General features: G+C 42.2%; 1 protein-coding gene across 1 annotated transcript in view; it reads right to left on the minus strand.

The window, feature by feature from the left end:
• LOC122802322 (interleukin-18 receptor 1-like) overlaps window positions 1-19,861 on the minus strand; it is a 977,051-nt gene that overhangs the window by 296,017 nt on the left and 661,173 nt on the right. Inside the window, exon 5 of the mRNA XM_044071963.1 lies at window positions 14,817-14,950. Within this exon, the coding sequence (XP_043927898.1) occupies window positions 14,817-14,950 (134 nt within the window). The remainder of the gene's footprint in view (window positions 1-14,816; window positions 14,951-19,861) is intronic.

The raw sequence follows: 19,861 nt of genomic DNA on the forward strand, positions 1-19,861 counted from the left end.
TGTTGTTTTACCAATATAACTGTCAATACACATACTGAGTAGTATTGAAACATTGCCTTTAGTTCCTGAATTATGTAGTCCTTGTTATTAATATAACTGTTGCATCACATATGTTGTTGTATCATAATGTGCACATAGCAGATACATACGGTGAGACACATCTGGGAGGGTCTACACAACCATGAGTTTACTCATGACAGGAATATGGTTGTATACATATAATAGGTCTATATATGTCTACATGTACATACACATGTATACACATACATACGTCTGTATGCACATCTGTACAGTGCTACATATAGGGTCTATATTATATCAGCGAAAATCCTTTTAAGTGAATGTGAAAACACTGACACATATTGCACAAACCATGAATATGCCAAATGCACTAAACCACGAAATTCAAAAAGTTGAATCCCCATAGTCAGCCAACACCACCTCCCACTACATACTGCCTACCCAAATAAAATAAATAAACCACATACATACACTAACCAAAACCCTACTTCTAACCCTAAAGTAAAGCACCAAAACCCTACTTCTAACCCTACACTAAACCTTACATAAATTACTATCTATGCACTTACCTTAACCCGCACCCTAACCCTAAGGTCCATAACTATCACACACTTACCCTACAGAGATATACCAAAACAAAATAAATAATCCACGCACATACATTTAACAAAACCCTAATTCTAACCCTACACTAAACCTTACATACATTACATATCTATGCACTTACCTTAACCCGCACCCTAACCCTAAGGTCTGTAACTATCACACACTTACCTTACAGAGCTATACCTCAGATGGGCCAACCATGACACTTTGACATTTCGAATTTCGCGGTTTTGGACATTCGGCATTTCCGTGGTTTGCACAATACGTGTTGCTCTTTTCATATTTGCGTAAAAGGACTTTCGAGCATCTAAATTGAACCCCTACTTCGTATGTATGTATATATATATATATATATATATATATATATATATATATATACACATGTGTGTATATATATATATATATATATATATATATATATATATATATATATAGCTATACGTATATGTATATATAAATATATGTCTATATAGCTATATATGTATGCACATTCTATGTGTACAGATATGCCTAGTTATGTTAGTATATATGTAGATATCTATAACTATATGTGCATACATATCTATTCTGATATACCTACTGCTGTCAATATATATGTAGATATCCATACGTATATGTGCATATGTATCCCTATCTGTATATGTGTAGACATATATTGCTCTGTATATGTATATATTTCGGTGTTGATATGCATATACATATATGTACATATACATATCCATCTATATATGTCAATATGTATATGTGTATATATCTATATAGATATCTGGATAAGTATATATACATATATTTTCACCATATATCCTGAACATGGATTGTAGCCCTACCTCAGCCCCTATAGTCCCAACTTCGTAGTGCAAGGGGATGTCAGGTGTGTATAGCAGGTATATTTGTAGAGTATTGCTACTGTAATAGGGATTGTCTTCACAGACATGGTGTGTGTGGAAGGTCACATCTGCTTTTAACATGTGCACCATTGGCTACTGACAGACATCCTAAGGACATCATAGTACAGTACAGCTGCTAGCATGTAATGGTCCTGTGGACGACAGCAGACATATTGGCCAATATATGTGGACATACTGACACACTTTGGACAGTCCAGAGGTATACACACAACCCCTTAATGCAAGACGCGCACCAATCCTGAGAATGTGGATGTTAAGGTATATAGATGGGTATAACACGTAAGGACTGGTGTACATTTGCCCCCATAGGTTATGCATTCACACACCCCTGTCTGTCCTGACACATAATAACTGCTGGTACAGAGGTGCCATGGCCACATGCTACCCACTAGACATTGACATTGCATCTGTGCAGCATCCCACTGCTCTGTATACATACATGACTGTTAAGGGAGGCCTAGCAGCAGTACATCTGGCAAATATCTGGATATGACATCCCACTGGGTATGTACACTAAGCTGCTAGGCATGTAACAAAGCACTGTGCAGGCTACAGGCAGACTGGCTCAACACTGACCTACATTTCCTGTGGGGGAATGCACATGTACCTGCATATATAGCAGGCTCTACAAGCATGTTACAGCACAGAGTACGATACATCAGTGTGAAAGTGCATAACCACAGCCAATGTAAAACACAGCCACAGCCACGTATGGTAGGCTAGTGTAATATTACAGTATATGGACTATCTGTTCGACACCATCCACGTATGTGCCACTCACACACTAACTCTACATACACTGGGCCGCTACACAGTGTGGTCCGATGCCTGTCTGTGTTATGGAACATGTGTGTGTGTGTGGCCCTACAAACATGTAAGCCGATAGGGTAACATACAGTGGAGCAGCATGTAACATCAGAACGGGACCAGGAAAAATGACATCTACCACAGTCTGTACACAGGCCACAGTACATATTAACAATACACACACTGTCGACATTCATCTTACATACACAGGCCTCAGTACTGTACACACAACCACAGAATGCCCAGGTTATGTCATCAAATATAACCCCTACTATACATAACATGTCTAGTAGTCTGATATCTCACTGGCTTGTTATCAGTTATGATGTCACTAATTATGGTGTACAGGAGATTTGCACCTCTTACTGCATGACATATGTAGAAAAGTTGACAGAGTTGTGGCTGGAGGCACATACACAGGCCTATATTCACATGTTGCTAGGATAACCTCATACATTTACTGTTGTAACATGGTTTGTTGCAAAATATGCCCTATGAGGGATATGAAGTCAGTAACTCTCATGGCTGTCACCATCTACAGACTGCAATCCTCACACTACCTTCTGCAGTTCACAGATAGGTGCTCTGTGGGTAACACATGAAAGAAAAGGCACCACACATTGCCTAATCTGCAGATGACCCTACAGATGGGGTTTCCTCATAAACATAGCACTGACATGGCAGTTATTAAAACATGTAGGACAGCCATATCCACACACAACCTGTTGAACCATCATTACTCCAAATGCAGTATAACAGCACTTACAGTTTGTAGTTAGGTCAGGCACATCCCCCTCCTGTGTGTTGCCCTGTTTCCACAGTGTATGTTGTTAGAGGTAATTCCCCAATCCATCTGAGATGCTGCATGCCAAACAGCAGAACACGTTCCTGCTCACAGTGAATGAAAAAGCCCAACACCAGCATGATGTTCCTAGATACTGGAGTGTGTTTCCATGCAATTGGCAATGGGAATGTTGCCACAGCTGTTCCACATGCAATCAGCTACAGGAGGGCTGCAATTCATGCAGAGGCCATCAGCTGATCATGAGCATCACTTAATATACACATGTTGCTGCCTAAGCAAAACAGGTGTAGGTTTCCACATCCACCAGAGAGGCAGTGAGAGAGGCAGACAGAGGCAAAGTAATGTCAGGGAGGGGTGGGAGAGTAAAACACAAGCATATTTGTGTCACACACCTACCAGCACAGAGTATCAAACCCCTGACATCTATGTAGTGCTATCTAATTTCTATGCAGTTATTGGATCTGCCACATAGGTTGCATGTTGAGGATCCCTCAAAACATATATGTGATAGTGAGTGACATCTGCAACAGGGATATGGAGATATACAGTGGGTGTAGTACACGTACCTGTCTGCATGAACAGGTGCCAGTATTAACACAGCCACACTCTCACAGGGACATACACACGTTAACACACTTGGCAGGGCCAGGAATACAACTCATCACTAGTGAGATTGCCACAGCACATTACTGTGCAGGTGTCACATGCATCACAGGGGTCATACAGAGGTTATATGGGCAAAGGGTATGTGGAGGTGTCTGACATTGGACAGCATGCTTTGGTATGCCAGTGGGAGTTGAAGTGAGTGTGAATGTGATCATATGCATCATCCAACACACACACACACACACACACACACACACACACACACACACACACACACACACACACACACACACACTCACACACACACACACACACACACACACACACACACACACACACACACACACACACACACACACACACATGGTGCCAGTACAGATATGCATGGGTGCATTGCTTCACAGGTGTGTAGTGGTCGACTGTGCCAGACAGGTATACAAGGCTAGTTAATGGGTATACCTTGGCATCAGCCCACATGACAATGGTCTGCATTGTGGCTCATGGGTGTAGTTTCTGGATTTGCCCACACAGGTGGGTACTGTATTCACCATCCAGTCACCTGGGTGACTATTGCATGTGGCCAATGCTGTGCATTGCATGCCATGTATGTGTTCCTTAGTCCATGACATGGACAGTGTCTGGGATGTGCACACCTCCCACATGCATGTACAGTGACGTGGAACCACCTGGGGTGTCTGGCCCATGTCGTGTACACAGATTGTTATCATCAGATGTGCCAGTCCTGGCCTCATGTGGCGGGAACTGTTACTGGAGTGCAGGTTTACCCTGCACCTACATTGATAGCATGATACTGGCATTCCCTGCTGTCAGTGGCATCTGTCCAGACAGGGCATGTTTTTTTAGGCATGGTATGTCCTTTGCGGGTCACATTTGATGACACCACAGGTGTTGCAGGTTTCCAGTCGGGAACATGGGGAAGGTGCACTGTTGACATGTAAGTGCCTATTGGACAGATGGACAGGGTGCCATACCATCTGCAGCCCACTGCAATCACACCATGCTTACTATTAGTGGGCAATATGCAGGGTACTACCAACATAATGGCTATTGCTTAGGCAAGTATATGTGTGTATGAGACATGGGTTGAGAGTGTTCTCTGGGTGATACTAGGGTTATTAACTTTGTTTGACTGGCCTTGATGTCACATGTAGGGGCATGGATTTGCACCCCAGCCTCTTGCCTATTTCACATCTGTTATCCCTGTATGGTGGACATTGTGATATATACTAGGGCCACCATATAAGAAATATTCAAAACCTGCTCCACATTGAATCCAGTTGATACACACTCACAACCACCTCCACACAGGATATGAATTACAAATGCAGACACAGATAATCCTGTCATGTCTGGGATTAGAACTCCTATCTAACTTGTTTATTACACTTCAGCACTACGCAGTTATAGGATGTGCCATGGAGATTACTGGGATATTCCTTCCCCAGAGGTGTATTTCACAATGAATGACATCAGCAGGATTGCCAAAGTACGGCATTAGTATTGTAATGTGTGCGGCTAGCCTAAAATGCATTGCTCCCTACACAGACATAGAAACACACACAAAACATCCACAACTGCCATGTGTGGAAATAGAACCCCTACCAGAGTTCTATATCACACTACAGCATGAAGCTGTTATAGGATGCACCACAGGGATTACTGGAATACTTCTTCCCCAAAAGTGTATTTCACAATGAATGACATCAGCAGGGTTGCCAAAGTAGGGCATTTAAATTTTAGTGAGTGTGGCTAGGCTAAAATGCATTGCTCCCTACACAGACATAGAAACACACACAACTGCCATGTGTGGGTGTAGAACCCCTACCAGAGATCTATATCAAACTACAGCATGAAGCTGTTATAGGATGCACCACGGGGATTACTGGAGTACTTCTTCCTCAAAAGTGTATTGCACAATGAATTACATCAGCAGGATTGCCAAAGTAGGGCATTTGAATTGGAGTAAGTGTGACTAGCCTAAAAAGCATTGCTGTCTCCACAGACAGGGACACACACACACACACACACACACACACACACACACACACACACACACACACACACACACACACACACACACACACACACACACACACAGACACACACACACACACAGTTGCCATGTCTGGGATTAGAACTCCTACCTAACTAGTTTATCATTCTACACCAGTATGCAATTATAGGACATGCCACGGAGATTAGTGGGCTACAACTTTCTAAGAGGTGTATTTCACAGTGTATGACATCAGCAGCCTTGCCAAAGTAAGGGATATGAATTGTAGTGAGTGTGACTAGCCTAAAAAGCATTGCTCTCTATACAGACAGAGACACACACACACACACACACACACACACACAAACACACACATACAGTTGTCATGCCTGGGATTAGAACTCCTACCTAACTAGTTTATCACACTACAGCAGTACATAGTTATAAAACGTGCCATGGAGATTACTGGGCAACAACTTTCCAAGAGGTGTATTTCATAGTGTATGACATCAGCAGCCTTGCCAAAGTAGGACATTTGAATTGTAGTGAGTGTGACAAGCCTAAAAACATCGCTCTCTACACACACACACACACACACACACACACACACACACACACACACACACACACACACACACACAGTTGTCATGTCTGGGATTAGAACTCCAATCTCACTAGTTTATCACACTACAGCAGTATGCAGTTAAAGGAAGCACCATGAAGATTATTGGGCTACAGCTTTCCAAGAGGTGTATTTCACAGTATATGACATCAGCAGCCTTGCAAAAGTAGGGCATTTGAATTGTAGTGAGTGTGACTAGCCTAAAAGCATCACTCTCTACACAGACAGAGATACATACACACACACACACACACACACACACACACACACACACACACACACAGACCCAGTTGCCATGTCTGGGATTAGAAATCTTACCTAACTAGCTTATCACACTACAGCAGTATGGGGTTATAGGACACATCATAGTGATTACTGGGTTACAATTTTCCAAGGGTTGTTTTTCACAGTGTATGACATCAGCAGCCTTGCCAAAGTAGGTCATTTGAATTGTAATGAGTGTGACTAGCCTAAAAAGCATTGCTCTCTACACACACACACACACACACACACACACACACACACACACACACACACACACACTCACACACACACTTGCCATGCCTGGGATTAGAACTCCTACCTAACTAGTTTATCACACTACAGCAGTACACGGTTATAGGGAGTGCCATGAAGATTACTGGCCTACACTTTTCACAAGGGTGTATTTCAAAGTGGATGACCTCAGCAGGCTTGTCATAGTAGGGCTATGGAGAGGGCAGTGTGTGTGCATGGGCCATAACCCATTCATCTAAAGGTTGACACACCACATGCGGGCACATGTAGGGTTATATTCCACAGGTACATGTATACAGCTGCTAGATGACTACTTCCTTGTACAGTCATGTTGCACAGCTGGCACTTGCACCACATAGTCCGTAATGCTGACAGATACCAGTGGTTAAGGTCTACAGTGAGTGACATCTGAATCTCATGTGGTTGTAGCCATTTTGCTGTGTGCTGCATGGGACAGGCTTCATAATGGATGGCCCCTTGTGACAGTCACTCTCTTCCACACATCTCTGTATGTCTACCTTTGGCTTATTATAGTGTGTTGTCCTTTGATATATGCCTGTATTCCTATCCAGTGTGCGTGCAAAGCATGAGTGGTACATACTGAGGAGTGTCTGCACTAACATCTGCAACTGCCAGATATGTCTGGTCCACTGTTATTTGCAGACATGACCTTCATTTGTTTAAGTGTGTGAGCATGCTCAGTATGACCTTTCGTATGTTGTTGACTGACATTGCCTTCATTTCTCTAAGTGTGTGAGCATGCCCAGTATGCCCTTCTGTACTGAATGTGTGGATCAATTCCAGGTAGTTTGTACCGCAGTGCAGACCTATGTGTTGTACACCTAAAGGTAGCATGCTGTTTCTGCAGGGTATCTGGCGATCATTTGGTAATATGGGGACAAACTGTGCAGGGGAAAGTGTGTACTGTAGGTGATTGTGTCTGTGCTGCTTTAGTTGCATGGTACTGCTGTTAGCAGAGATATTCAGTCATGTGTACTGTTATACACAGTGATATTTTCTGTCCTCATGTACTGTCAGGTGAACATTCTTGCACACAGTCATGACTTGGGGGACAAGGGTGACTGCAGCTGTGTCTGGTATTGTGGGCAGACACCTACGTGTTCATGGTAAGTTATGCCATTCTGGGGGGGGGGCTGCAGACACTTGGTGCTGGGTTTGTGTATCCGGTTCAGCACCTTGGTACAGTGCTGGCAAAAGATCCCATACTTGTCCAGCCTTCAAGATGACAGTATGGCCTTATCTTGCTGTGGCAATGCCTCACAGCTGTACAGATTTGCACAGGTTAGCCAGAGGCAGGGGCCATGGGTCAGGACATTTACCCTATTGTGGTATACGGGCAGGTGTGTAGCCACCCATTTGTGTGTTTGCAGTCAGGGACAGTGTGTGCACACAGCTTGGTGTCGGACCCTGCACATTCCATGCTGCCCATGCTCCCACACCCCCCTCTGTTTTTCTAACCTCTTCCGTACATTATGTATACATTCTCTGATACTTTCCCTAAAGGTATCACCCTATCACAGGTGTGTATTAGTGTTGGTCCACAGTTCATGCAGTGGGACATGGTGGACATGCTACTGTGGTTTGTCCACATGGTCTTGCATATGCGTTATGTGGAGTGTGTTATGTTGTTATTTGGGTGTCCATGACATAACATGCATTGGCAGTATGTGTGAGACACAGGCCTTTGGCAGATGCCTGTGGGGCATTAGGTGTTACTGCAAGCCAGATGTGGCAGGCCGTTGCATTCTGTCAGTCCTACAGTCCCAGACCACCATATAGTATATTCCCCTGGGGTGACAGGGTAGGTGTGATAGGTGTTCATGCCAATACCTTCTATCAGTCTTGATCAGGTGGCGTGGATGCTGGCAAGGTGCTACCTACAGCTAGGGACACACCTGCATGAGACACCTGCACTACATGCTGCAGTCTTCTGCTATTGCCATTTACAGGTGGGGTTTATTGTACCCATTCCCCACAGCAGAGATATTACCAGAGAGGTGCCTGTGGGTGGTGTTTGTGTGGCTGGAAGCATGTGTGCTATGGACACTACTTGCATCTGACACACAGATACGCATGGGGCATTCCAGTTATGCTGACATGTTTAGGTACATTACCTGATTCCCAATACATCAGTCCTACCTCCTTTGTGATCTGTAGGTGTTCAGTAAGTCATCACCGGTATCCCCTACTACAGGTCTAGTTACTGTGATGCATACCTATATGTACGAATCCAAGGGTGTCTCTATTTCACAGTGACACAATATATATTGTATGTCTGGGGTACTTTCCCCTGTGTACTGCTTGTATATCTAGCCCAACAGCCATGGCATGTCAGTCTTTCAGATGGGGATGCATATTACCACCATACATTTACAAGGGCTTACTGCTAGCATGTGTTATACTGGTGGGGATTGTCTTTGGCCCTGCAGTCATGAGGGCTTATCCCTGTCATCAGCAGTAGTGAGCAATGGCCACCAGGTCTTATCTCAACATGCATACATACTGACCACTCTCACACATTATGAAAGCACACCATCCTAACACACACAGACCTGCATATTGTGCAAATGCTACAACCTATCCTGCTACCTTGGCCACCTCTGGGCATCTGTGCTCCACTCGTTTTATACCTACTCATACATGTTACTACATTCCTACACAGGATTGGGCGGCACACCTGAGTGTCACTACATTTCTACACTGGATTGGGGGAAGGGGCAGACCTGTCTGTTTCCACATGTCTACATAGGAGTGGGGGGGCACAGCTGACTGTTACTACATTTCTACATAGGATTGTGGGGGGACACACCTGACTGTTTCTACATTTCTACAATGGATAGGAGGCACACCTGATTGTTACTACATTTCTACATATGATTGTGGGGGGACACACCTGACTGTTTCTACATTTCTACCTTGGATTGGGGGCACACCTGACTGTTACTACATTTCTATACTGGATTGGGGGTAGGGGCACACCTGACTGTTTCTACATGTCTACATAGGAGTGGGGGTCACACCTGACTGTTACTATATTTCTACATAGGGTTGTGGGGGGACACACCTTACTGTTTTTAAATTTCTATACAGGATTGGGGTGGCACACCTGACTGTTATTATATTTCTACACAGGCTGGGGGGCACACCTGACTTTTTCAGCATTTCTACACATGATTGGGGGGAGCACACCTTACTGTTTCTACATGTCTACGTAGGATGGGGGGGCACACCTGGCACTTGTACACATTTGCTATGACTGTACTGGTATGTCAGGTACTCCATTTCATTCTGTATTCTATCCTATCATACTAACTAGAGGCATATCAGTGTACTACAGGTCTTAGCTTTGGTTGCCCTACATATTAGTGTCTGACTTCCTACCCTTCAGAACTAACATTCCACTGCCTGACCTGCTGTAGTCTGTCTGTGTAGGCCTAGGGGGGAGGTTACCCACAGGAATCATTCAGAGGCCATAGCACAGACTCTGTTTGAGTTTGTCTACACCTGTCCTGTTGGCTGAGACTGTTGTTGGGTATGTGAACCTCCCTGACTGGCATGTGTGAGTCATATGGACACACATGCTGCCCAGCACATTTCCTGCAGTGGGTTTTGTCACCATATGTAGTGCTGGCTACTATGGTGACTCCAGTATGTGTTACAGATGTCATGGTGCCACTATGGGTGTCTACTATCTGCTGCCATAACATTCAGCCACCCAGTTCCCTTGCATGCTCCCATCCATACCACAGATACAGGTAACGATGCATTATAATCCATTTGGCCATTGATAGGTTGACTGACTTACCTTCTGGGTGTGCAAGGATTGAGGATGGTGCTGGAGGGCTGCTTACGTTGGATGCACATAGTACACTCCCTATACATGGTTGAGCACAGGTAGTGTCATGTTTGGCATCCCTTTTACTCAATGTGTGAGTCAGAGAGAGGTGTCATTCCCTAGGTCCCTACTGTGTCAGTGTATGTGCTATGCATTGCCTCTTTGCCAAGGCCAGGGCATACCGAACATGCCTCCATCTGCCTACTGGGGCAGGCTCGGGCTGTTCCTCCTATGAGTCACTCTGTGCCTGTGCAGGCCTTGGCATTTGTGGGGGGCTATGTGGTCCAGCCCCGTGCTGTTCCTGCTGCAGCTGTTTCTGCAGGATCATATTGTGTAGCATGGCACATACCATAACAATTTGAGTGCATGTAGCTGGTGAGTACTGCTAGTCTCCACCAGATGTGCCCAGGCACCGGAACCATGATTTGAGCATCCCAAACAAATGCTCTATTATGTCTGGTCTGTGCGTGTGCCTCATTATGGCATTCTTGTTCGGGTGTGTGTGCATTTCTGATGGGTATCATCAGCCATGGCTCCAGTGTGTAACCAGCATCCTCCACTAGGTGACCATAGGGGATGTCCCCAATGGCAAATCTCTCATACAGCTGTGTCAGATGCCAGATGTGGGAATCATGATAGCTTCCAGGGCAGCCAGCACACACATTCATTATAATGCCCTGGGCATCACACACAACCTGGCAGTTGATGCAGGAGAGGCCCTTGTGGTTGATGTAGGCCCTACCTTGATCACCGGGTTGTGCTTTGATGCGTATGTGCGTGCAGTCTATAGCACCCACTATCTCAGGGTATTCTGCTATTTGGTGGAAGAGATGCATATTGCTCGCCAACATCTCACGGGTGTTGAGGAAACATACGTGCTCGCTGGCATGTGCTGACATGGCATCCATGAACTAGTGGAATACTCTAGATGCTGATACCTGTGAGATCCCCATGATATCCCCAGTTGAGTTTTAGGGGGTAACTGTGGCTAGTAATCCTAGGCCTACACATACCTTGCTATCTACTAGGATGGGTTCCTCTCGGTCAGTTTGGTGTGTCAGGCGTGGCCGGCACAGCTCAACAATTTGCTGTAGGAGGTCCATGTCCACCCTATAGTGCTCCACAATCTCCAGCTCATGTAGCCCCTGGTAGGTTACCCTGGGTCTGTACACTCTTCTCCGTCTCCTTACTGTAGGTTGATCAGCAGCCTTCACATCCTCACCACCCTCAGCCTCTTGCACATGTTGTTGTATGTTGCCTGCTGCAGCCCCTATCATTTTGAAGTTATGTTGCCTGCTGCAGCCCCTATCATTTTGAAGTTATATTTGTTAAAAGTTCCCCATTTGTATACACCGGTAGTGTAGAGTATGGGAAAAAACTGAGGGGAAGGTGTTTGCATAGTTTATAGTAGTGTTCTGGGCTGGGATGGTCTGCTGCCTGTGTAATTGGCTGATTCTAATACACTTCACCTGACAGCTATGCTACTTCTCCTTGATTAACTTCCTACTACTGTTTTCCCTTCCCATTGCCTTCCTGTTTAAGCCCAGGTGCGTGCCGCACAAACAGAGTGCTCAAATGTGCACATAGCTGCTATTTCCTGGTTTACCTTTTTTTTTCTTTAAAACCCAGTGTGCGGCATGCACACTCACTTAGGCAATGTAAAGAGTGCTAGGCATACTCAGACACACCCCCTTGCTTAGCTGTGCTAAGCTAGGAGCAAACCTGAGCCGCAGGGCTCCAATCTGCTTACAGTATGCCTGACACCCCCCCCCATGATGTCAGCTAACTTCTAGGCTTGCACAAAGCTGTTCCTGCTCTTACACTATTTGGACCTGACTAGCATGCTGGGGAAAACTGGGATTCACTATCATTCCCCTCATTTGCATAGGATTGCCTGCCAATGCATAGTTACATGTCTCACACTGAGCCTCCCCCCTTAGCAATCACTACTCACTGGCCATGTTGTCTTCTGTCTGCCATTGACTTTAATGGCAGAATAGTGATTTTAGTTAGAATGCTTATTTTAGGTTTATTTTCTTATTTTCCCCCGATCCCGTTTGGGTGCCGCTGCCCTATGCTTAAACAGTCGGGATCGGCTAAAAAAAAATAAAAGTTGATTTTTTTTATTTTTTAAGCTATTTTCAATGCCAGTGGCCTTGTACTTGGCCATTGGCTTGCTTCTCGGCTGATATGCAGCCTTTATTTGGACCTGTCACGGCTCCGTTTTGGACTTTGCAGAAATGTACTCGGTTACTAACTGAGTACATTTCTGTAGATTACACTACTCCTGCACAGCCACTTTCCAGCTTCCTGAATCACAAATCCACCTCATTTGCATGGATTTGTCCTGCAAATGGGGTGATTTGCATGCAGGGGATTAATCTGTGCAGGACTAGTGCAGGAGTGCGCGTGCATGCCCTTGCAGGCTATTCCTAGATCACAAGGCAGACATATTGCCTGCTGGAGCTCCTGCATGCCATGCAAGGCTTGCAGAATCTGGGGGTATGTTTTTTCAGAGGGTATACATGTCTGTGTTTTAGATCTGCAGTATGTAACATTTTACTATATCGCATTGTGGGTTTAGAGGAATTATACAATGAATTAAATTTGCAAACTTATTTATCAGGAATGTCAGACTTAAGATGAAGCTAAATTTCAACAGAGGCCTAGTGAGAAACACTCTAGAGACATGTCTTTGTAACATTGGAGGAAACCTACCCAAATGCAGGAAGGACATGTAGACTCCACACAGAAGGTGCTCTGGTTGGGGATCAAACCAACAAACCTCTTGCTACAAGGCAACTACACTACCACTACACCACTGTACTATCTAGATTTTAATGATGTACCAAGAAGATACATAATCTTTTGATGTTGTCCGAAGATAGCTTTATTGCATCTTTTATCTGTGGTATATATTGATAAATATTTTTGCTGTGTTTTGTTTTACACGTATATACATAGATTCACCTACATGTACAGAGAGCATGAGAGAAAGAAATGTTTATCATGTGATGAGACAAAGAAGGCATGTTTAATGTGGGGAAATCTGCAGACTCTTGCTACTAGAAGTGTAATTTGTAACCTGGATGTTTGTGTGCTAGTAGCTCTCAGTTCAGAGTCCTAGAAGAACCTAAACCAGTTCCCAACCTGACTCGTTGGTCCATTAACTTAAGCCTCCAGCCCCCTCCCTAAAATTGAAATTCCTGATTGCTCCCTAAACCAATAATTCCCTTCTTACTACCTAAGCCTAAAACTCTAATGCCCCCTCCTTGAACCTAAATTCCCTGACCCCTCTCTAAACCCAAAACTGTCTTCCTGCTCTTTAAATCTTGAAAATCACACCCAAACCTAAATTCTGAAGTCACTCTTTAAACCTAAAACTGCCTTCTCACTGTCTAACCATAAGATGCCTTTCTTCCTCCTTAACCCTAAGATCTCCTTCCTACTCCTTAACCCTAATCCTCCCCTCCCACAGCTGGTTGCCCATCTCATATTCAGGTCTGATAATGAACAGGGGCTTAGCTAAGCTACAAGGTGTTCTGGTCCTTGACTTCGATAAAGTGCGTTTCAATCAGCTGGGACTTGACTGTCATCATTTATTGACTGTAACCCTCAATAATTTGCCAGAAATCTAAAATTTTTATGAGGGCGGGACCAAAAATATTAGACAAAAATCTAGACATGCTGTGAAATTCTGGACAATTGAGAGGTACGCCTGCTTCAACATAGTTTCAGCATTTTTCCTGTTAACCTTTCTTGGGGAATGGTCTGTGGCACTCTTTGCATGTATTTTTTTTTTTTAGTTTTCTCAGTACTTATTAGTTATCAGCTTGTACAAATGCTGGTCAGATTCTCCTACATAAATATTTATTATGACTAATCATTTTCTCTATATACGTTTTTGTCTTTGTTGACATGGCAAGATCAGAATTCATGAGAATAATTAATGTACACATTTGTTTTACACCAAATAGTATAATTTAATGCACACTCATTTTAGACATACAGTGAAAGACAAAAATTCTTAGTTAGTAATCCAAATTTTACTTTACCTTTCTTTAGAATGACTGTTCCTTTTTTAAAGTTATATATTGTGGGCAAAATACAGGTGTAATTATGGAGCAAATCCTCTTCAACAACATATTCAATTTTAAGTATTTCAAATGCAATATTGCTTTCTGGCTTCCTAAAATGTAAAATGCATTTGCTGTTATAACATTGTTTTATCTATATCATGTTAAAATGTACACAGTTAAAATGTTCACAGTAAAAACAGTAACCTGCTTAAAATAATCCATCAACAATCTGCTTTCAAGGTCACAATTAAATTATACAACTAATTCTTGATGTTTAATTATGCATTTTCATGAGTAAACTTCAAAGAAAGGAGCATTATCAAAGAAGCATATCAATACAGCTAAACAATCCCCTGGACTCAATAAACTCCGTGCAGGAATAGTGCAATTCCTGCACGGAGTGCTTCGTGTCCGTGTAGCCATAGCAACGCACCTTCCGTATTCATGAAGCAGTACTGCTGTTAAGACTAAATGGACACAAACTGTGAACGAGTGCAGGGGGTGTGTTTAAATAGTGCATAGACTGCGAACATGCCCCCTGCACTCAAAAAGTGCCATACAGCACTTTCTAAAACAAATGTGGCATAATATTAGAGAATGTCTCTAATATTATGCCAGTATTTCAGTGTCCGCGGACACTGAAATTAAATAAATATGTCAGTGTCCGCGGTCACTGAAATACATAGGGGAGCAGGAAAGCAAAGCAGGGGGTGTATGACAGGTTCTGTGACACAACCCCTGCATTGTAAAAGTGGTGCCATATGACACCTTGCAAACTGTTAAAGCTGGATTGAAAAAGTGCTGTACAGCACCTTGCAACCTGCTAAAGCAGTCCATGTGGACAAAGGCACAAATAATGGGGGGACAAAGCCCTAAAAATAGGGACACTTCTTAAATATTGCCCTCACAAACTTAGAAAGTTGATAGAAAACAGGTCATGCATTAGCATGAATTACCAAAGGATAGAAGTCTGAAAGTCAAATTTATGCCATTATTTCCTGACTGCAGTCCTCGATTACTTGTCAGAAAACCACTGTACTCACTATATAGCATAATAATATAATAATAATATAATAAATCTTTTTTTTTACATGCTAAGGAATGTTTAACTGTAGCTAAGCGGGTATGTGTGTTATGGCCCTCCACTTAGCATTGCTTAAACATCCCATAGGAGATAAATAAAAATATACAACTAAAATTCCTAAGTCGAGATAGTGTAGTGGTTAGAGTCACGGCTTCAAATGCCGGTGTTCGTGGTTCAAGTATCAAGACAAACAAGTTGTTTTATATGGGAAAGCAGTGTTAAAATTATTTTTTTAAACTTAAATTATGTAGTAACTGTTTTTTGTCAACCAGAGTAGTATAGCTGGTGTAAAATGGAAGTGTGAGTGCTGGGACTTGAGCATATGTGAGATTACCCATGTATACACAAGTGTCCCATACAGTATAGTCACACTCCTTACTAATGTAATGAAAGCACATAGAGGCATGTCATGTAAAGTAAATTACATACACCAGCTAAATGAAGTCATTATTCTGATAGTTTTTTTTTTTTCTTTTATGAAAACTGAGCTATGGTAAGCAATGCTCAGCTATGCTTGGCAGGTTTAAGCATCACTTAGACATGACTGCTAAGCAGTAGGTAGCTCAACTAAGTGGATTTCTGCACTGTTAAGCAGTATTCAGCAATTACCCCTTTAAGCACTGTTCAACTCAGCTTAGCAGATTTGTGAGCTGCTAAGCTGTGCTCAGCATTTTTGAAATGGTCCAATGATGGAAAAGGGTGAGAATATGGCCTTATTTAAACCATGCAGGCGGGAATACAGCCATAACCTGTTTAGTTTGATCTCTGCAGGAACATGTCTGGTGTTGGAGAAGGAGTGCGCTTTTGGGCACAGCGCTGGAGCATTCAGGAGTCCAGGGTCATAGCTGGACTCCTTGTAGAAAACCATGATGAGAAAATGCTGCAGGCCAGTGCCAGGGCTCACAGTGCAAAGTGGAGGCCTGGGACCATCTCGCACATCATCTTACCAGTGCTACTGCCATCCCCTGGACTGGTGAGCAGGTACAGTACCACTATGCTGACCTAAAGAGGAGGAAGGGGTGTGCTTGGCACAGTGCGTCTAAGATGCATGGGTACAGAATGCTCCAGTAGTGAGTAAGTATCACTATCAAGTAGTTTGTAGCAAATACTAGCTTGGAGAATGTGATAGACAGGTATGCATGTTTGTTTTCTCCCCTACAGCTGCAGCAGAGAGGGCTATGAATGTAGAAGCCCATGCTGACAGACTGCTGAGGCTACGCTGACAGGCTGGTGAGTATAAATCTATTTTGCATTATATTGTTCAAATAGCTAAGAAGAAATACATTGCTTACTGTTAGTAGGTATACTGTTACTGTGTAAACTGAAAAAATAAAAAAGTTTGACTGACTAATACTGATGTGCAATAAACATACCTACAAAAAACTGTTGTGTTTATTCTGGTATGTTGTTATAGACATATAGAATGTATACAGGTTCTTCGCAGCAAATGTGGCTGACAGCATACATTAACTGAGTTCTTCTGTGAACCAGCTAAGAAAAACTGTAGATGGTGAAGCTGTAAAACAAAATATAATTGAGATGTGAAATAAATACTGCAATAAGTTCTGAACCCTGAATAGTAATGTGTAAACTTTCAAAGTGTGTTCCATCCAGCATTGCCTTGTGTTAACCTTTGCTTTCCAGATTGTAGCAATCCAAAGGATTAATGAATAGTAGAATAACAATCTGTCATGCGTGCATCACAGGATTACAAGTTCAGACTCTCTAACCAAGAGACTATTAGGCAGAAACCAGTGAAACAAGAAACAGCAGTTCCCCAGTAGCTCAGTGTGTTGAGAAATAGCTTAGTTGTTAATTTTGCACACACAGACATGGTTAGAATCCACGGAGTGGTACTAAGATGTGCGCATATCTATACACAAGGAAATCAGAAATAAATGTAAAAAACAGTCAGGTAGTATTAACAGATATTTTTCTCCACAGAATGTACAGGTAAGGAAATGTATGAGTCCCCTCTAGTCATGTACCCAGAGTTGTCACAGTTTGCCCCATACCATTCCAGGCTGACAGTTTAATAGGTATGTTTGTGCTACAGAAGCTATGGGCATAGGTAGATGTAAAGTGAAGGCAGACCCATAAAGTACTGAGCAGTACTGTTGTTGAAAATAGAAGCATAAACAGTTGTTAATGGAATTTTTGTCTCCCTCCCCCCTCATCTGGGCCAATACAATAATTCATATACTATGGGTATGTTTTACTCCAACTAATCCACAAAATAGTACCAGAACCAATGAAGGCAAAAAGGCAGCTCAAATGGAGAATATCATCACCAAGTTTTATTCCAAGTAAAATATCCAAATAAATATTCAGCAAATGCCTAGCAATAAAATCTACAAAAAGAAAACAGCAGGTAGATAAGCACTTTTGTCCTGTTAAATTTATCCAAAACTTCATCAGATAACATGACTTAATGAACTAGGCATATTAAAATACATCATAAACCAATCATATTGCAAAATTCAGATACACCTAAAAAGAGAGACCAATGACAGCATCCAAACACAGTCCTCCCCTAAAAACATCATAAACTCAAAATCAACTTAAAAAACATTAAAATAAAACATATTACTTAATAATACATTTTTATCAAAAATATTGTATGACATTGTTTTTATCTGGAATTAGCTTTTACCTTAAGTAAACATCTTAAAGATTCTGCTACGTTCAACCCTGGCCAAAATTGAGCCCCAAGCCACAGTTGCCAGAGTAGCTCCACTTTCTCCACCAAAAGCGGCCATGATCCACCCCTTCCAGATATTTTCAGTGTTTTTAAAACAATAAATTCAACTCATGATCTCTATTAAAGATAATATGCCTTGTTAAAGCATTAGTTTTCTTGTGTGTATGGATATCACATAAATGTTGCCAGTCCTACTCTTAAGCTTATGTTCAGTTTTGCCCACATAAAAACATGGACAAAACTGACAAATAGCACAATAAACAAGTTTCATTGAATTACAGCTTATTTTACCTGAAATTTTAATGCTGTAACCATTAATGCAGACCTGGCTTACATCTAAAATATGTTTGCAATAAACACATGCACCACATTTCATCATTTGACCAGTCTTATTACTGCCCCTAGTGTTTTCAGAAATATTCTTAAAGTTTGTCCCTTTCTTGTATACAAAAGTGGGTCTGTTCCCTACACAACCCCTTACCTCTTTTTCCATCTCCAAAACTTTCCAATTTTTAGACAAAATATTCCTAATGGAATAACAGTCAATATTAAACGTAGTGATCAAGACATTCGAAAAAGAATTCTGATTAATACTAGTGCTCTGACTTAAATAAGATTGATTATTAATAATGGGATTATATACATCACTAGAAGCACTACATGTTAAATCAACTTGATTGGGAGAGTTGCATGGTATAATCTTATCTCCCAATAAAGGCTTAAAATGCCGTGTAGCTCTTTTTTCTTTTACTTCCAAAATAAATTCCTCAAGTAATGCAATTGTGTACCCTCTTTTGAGAAACAAATTTTTTAGGACATTACATTCTTCCAAAAACCTATCCCATTTTGTAACCATCCGGGCTACTCTGACAAATTGTCCTTTGACAATAGCCCATTTCTGGGAAAAAGGATCGTTACTTTGAAAATATAAAAAGGCATTAGAATAAATAGGTTTGTGAAAAATTTCAGTTGTAAACCTTCATTCTGTGCAATTCTTCCTAACACATCTAAATATGAAATTGTATTATGGTCAAAAACTTGAGTGAATTTTAAAAAAGCTGTAGTATTGTTTATATAATTCAACAATTGGTGAATCATTTCAACAGGACCGGACCATAGAATAAAAATGTCATCCTGGTATTGAATATAGATATCACAAAAAGAAAAAAAACAGAGAGGAAAAAAAAAACTTCCATTCCCAAACCAACATAACAATGTTGGCATATAGACCCCCAC

The sequence above is a fragment of the Protopterus annectens genome, chromosome 5.part0 (assembly GCF_019279795.1).
Source record: "Protopterus annectens isolate FY-2018-M chromosome 5.part0, PAN1.0, whole genome shotgun sequence".
Classification (NCBI taxonomy): domain Eukaryota; kingdom Metazoa; phylum Chordata; order Ceratodontiformes; family Protopteridae; genus Protopterus; species Protopterus annectens.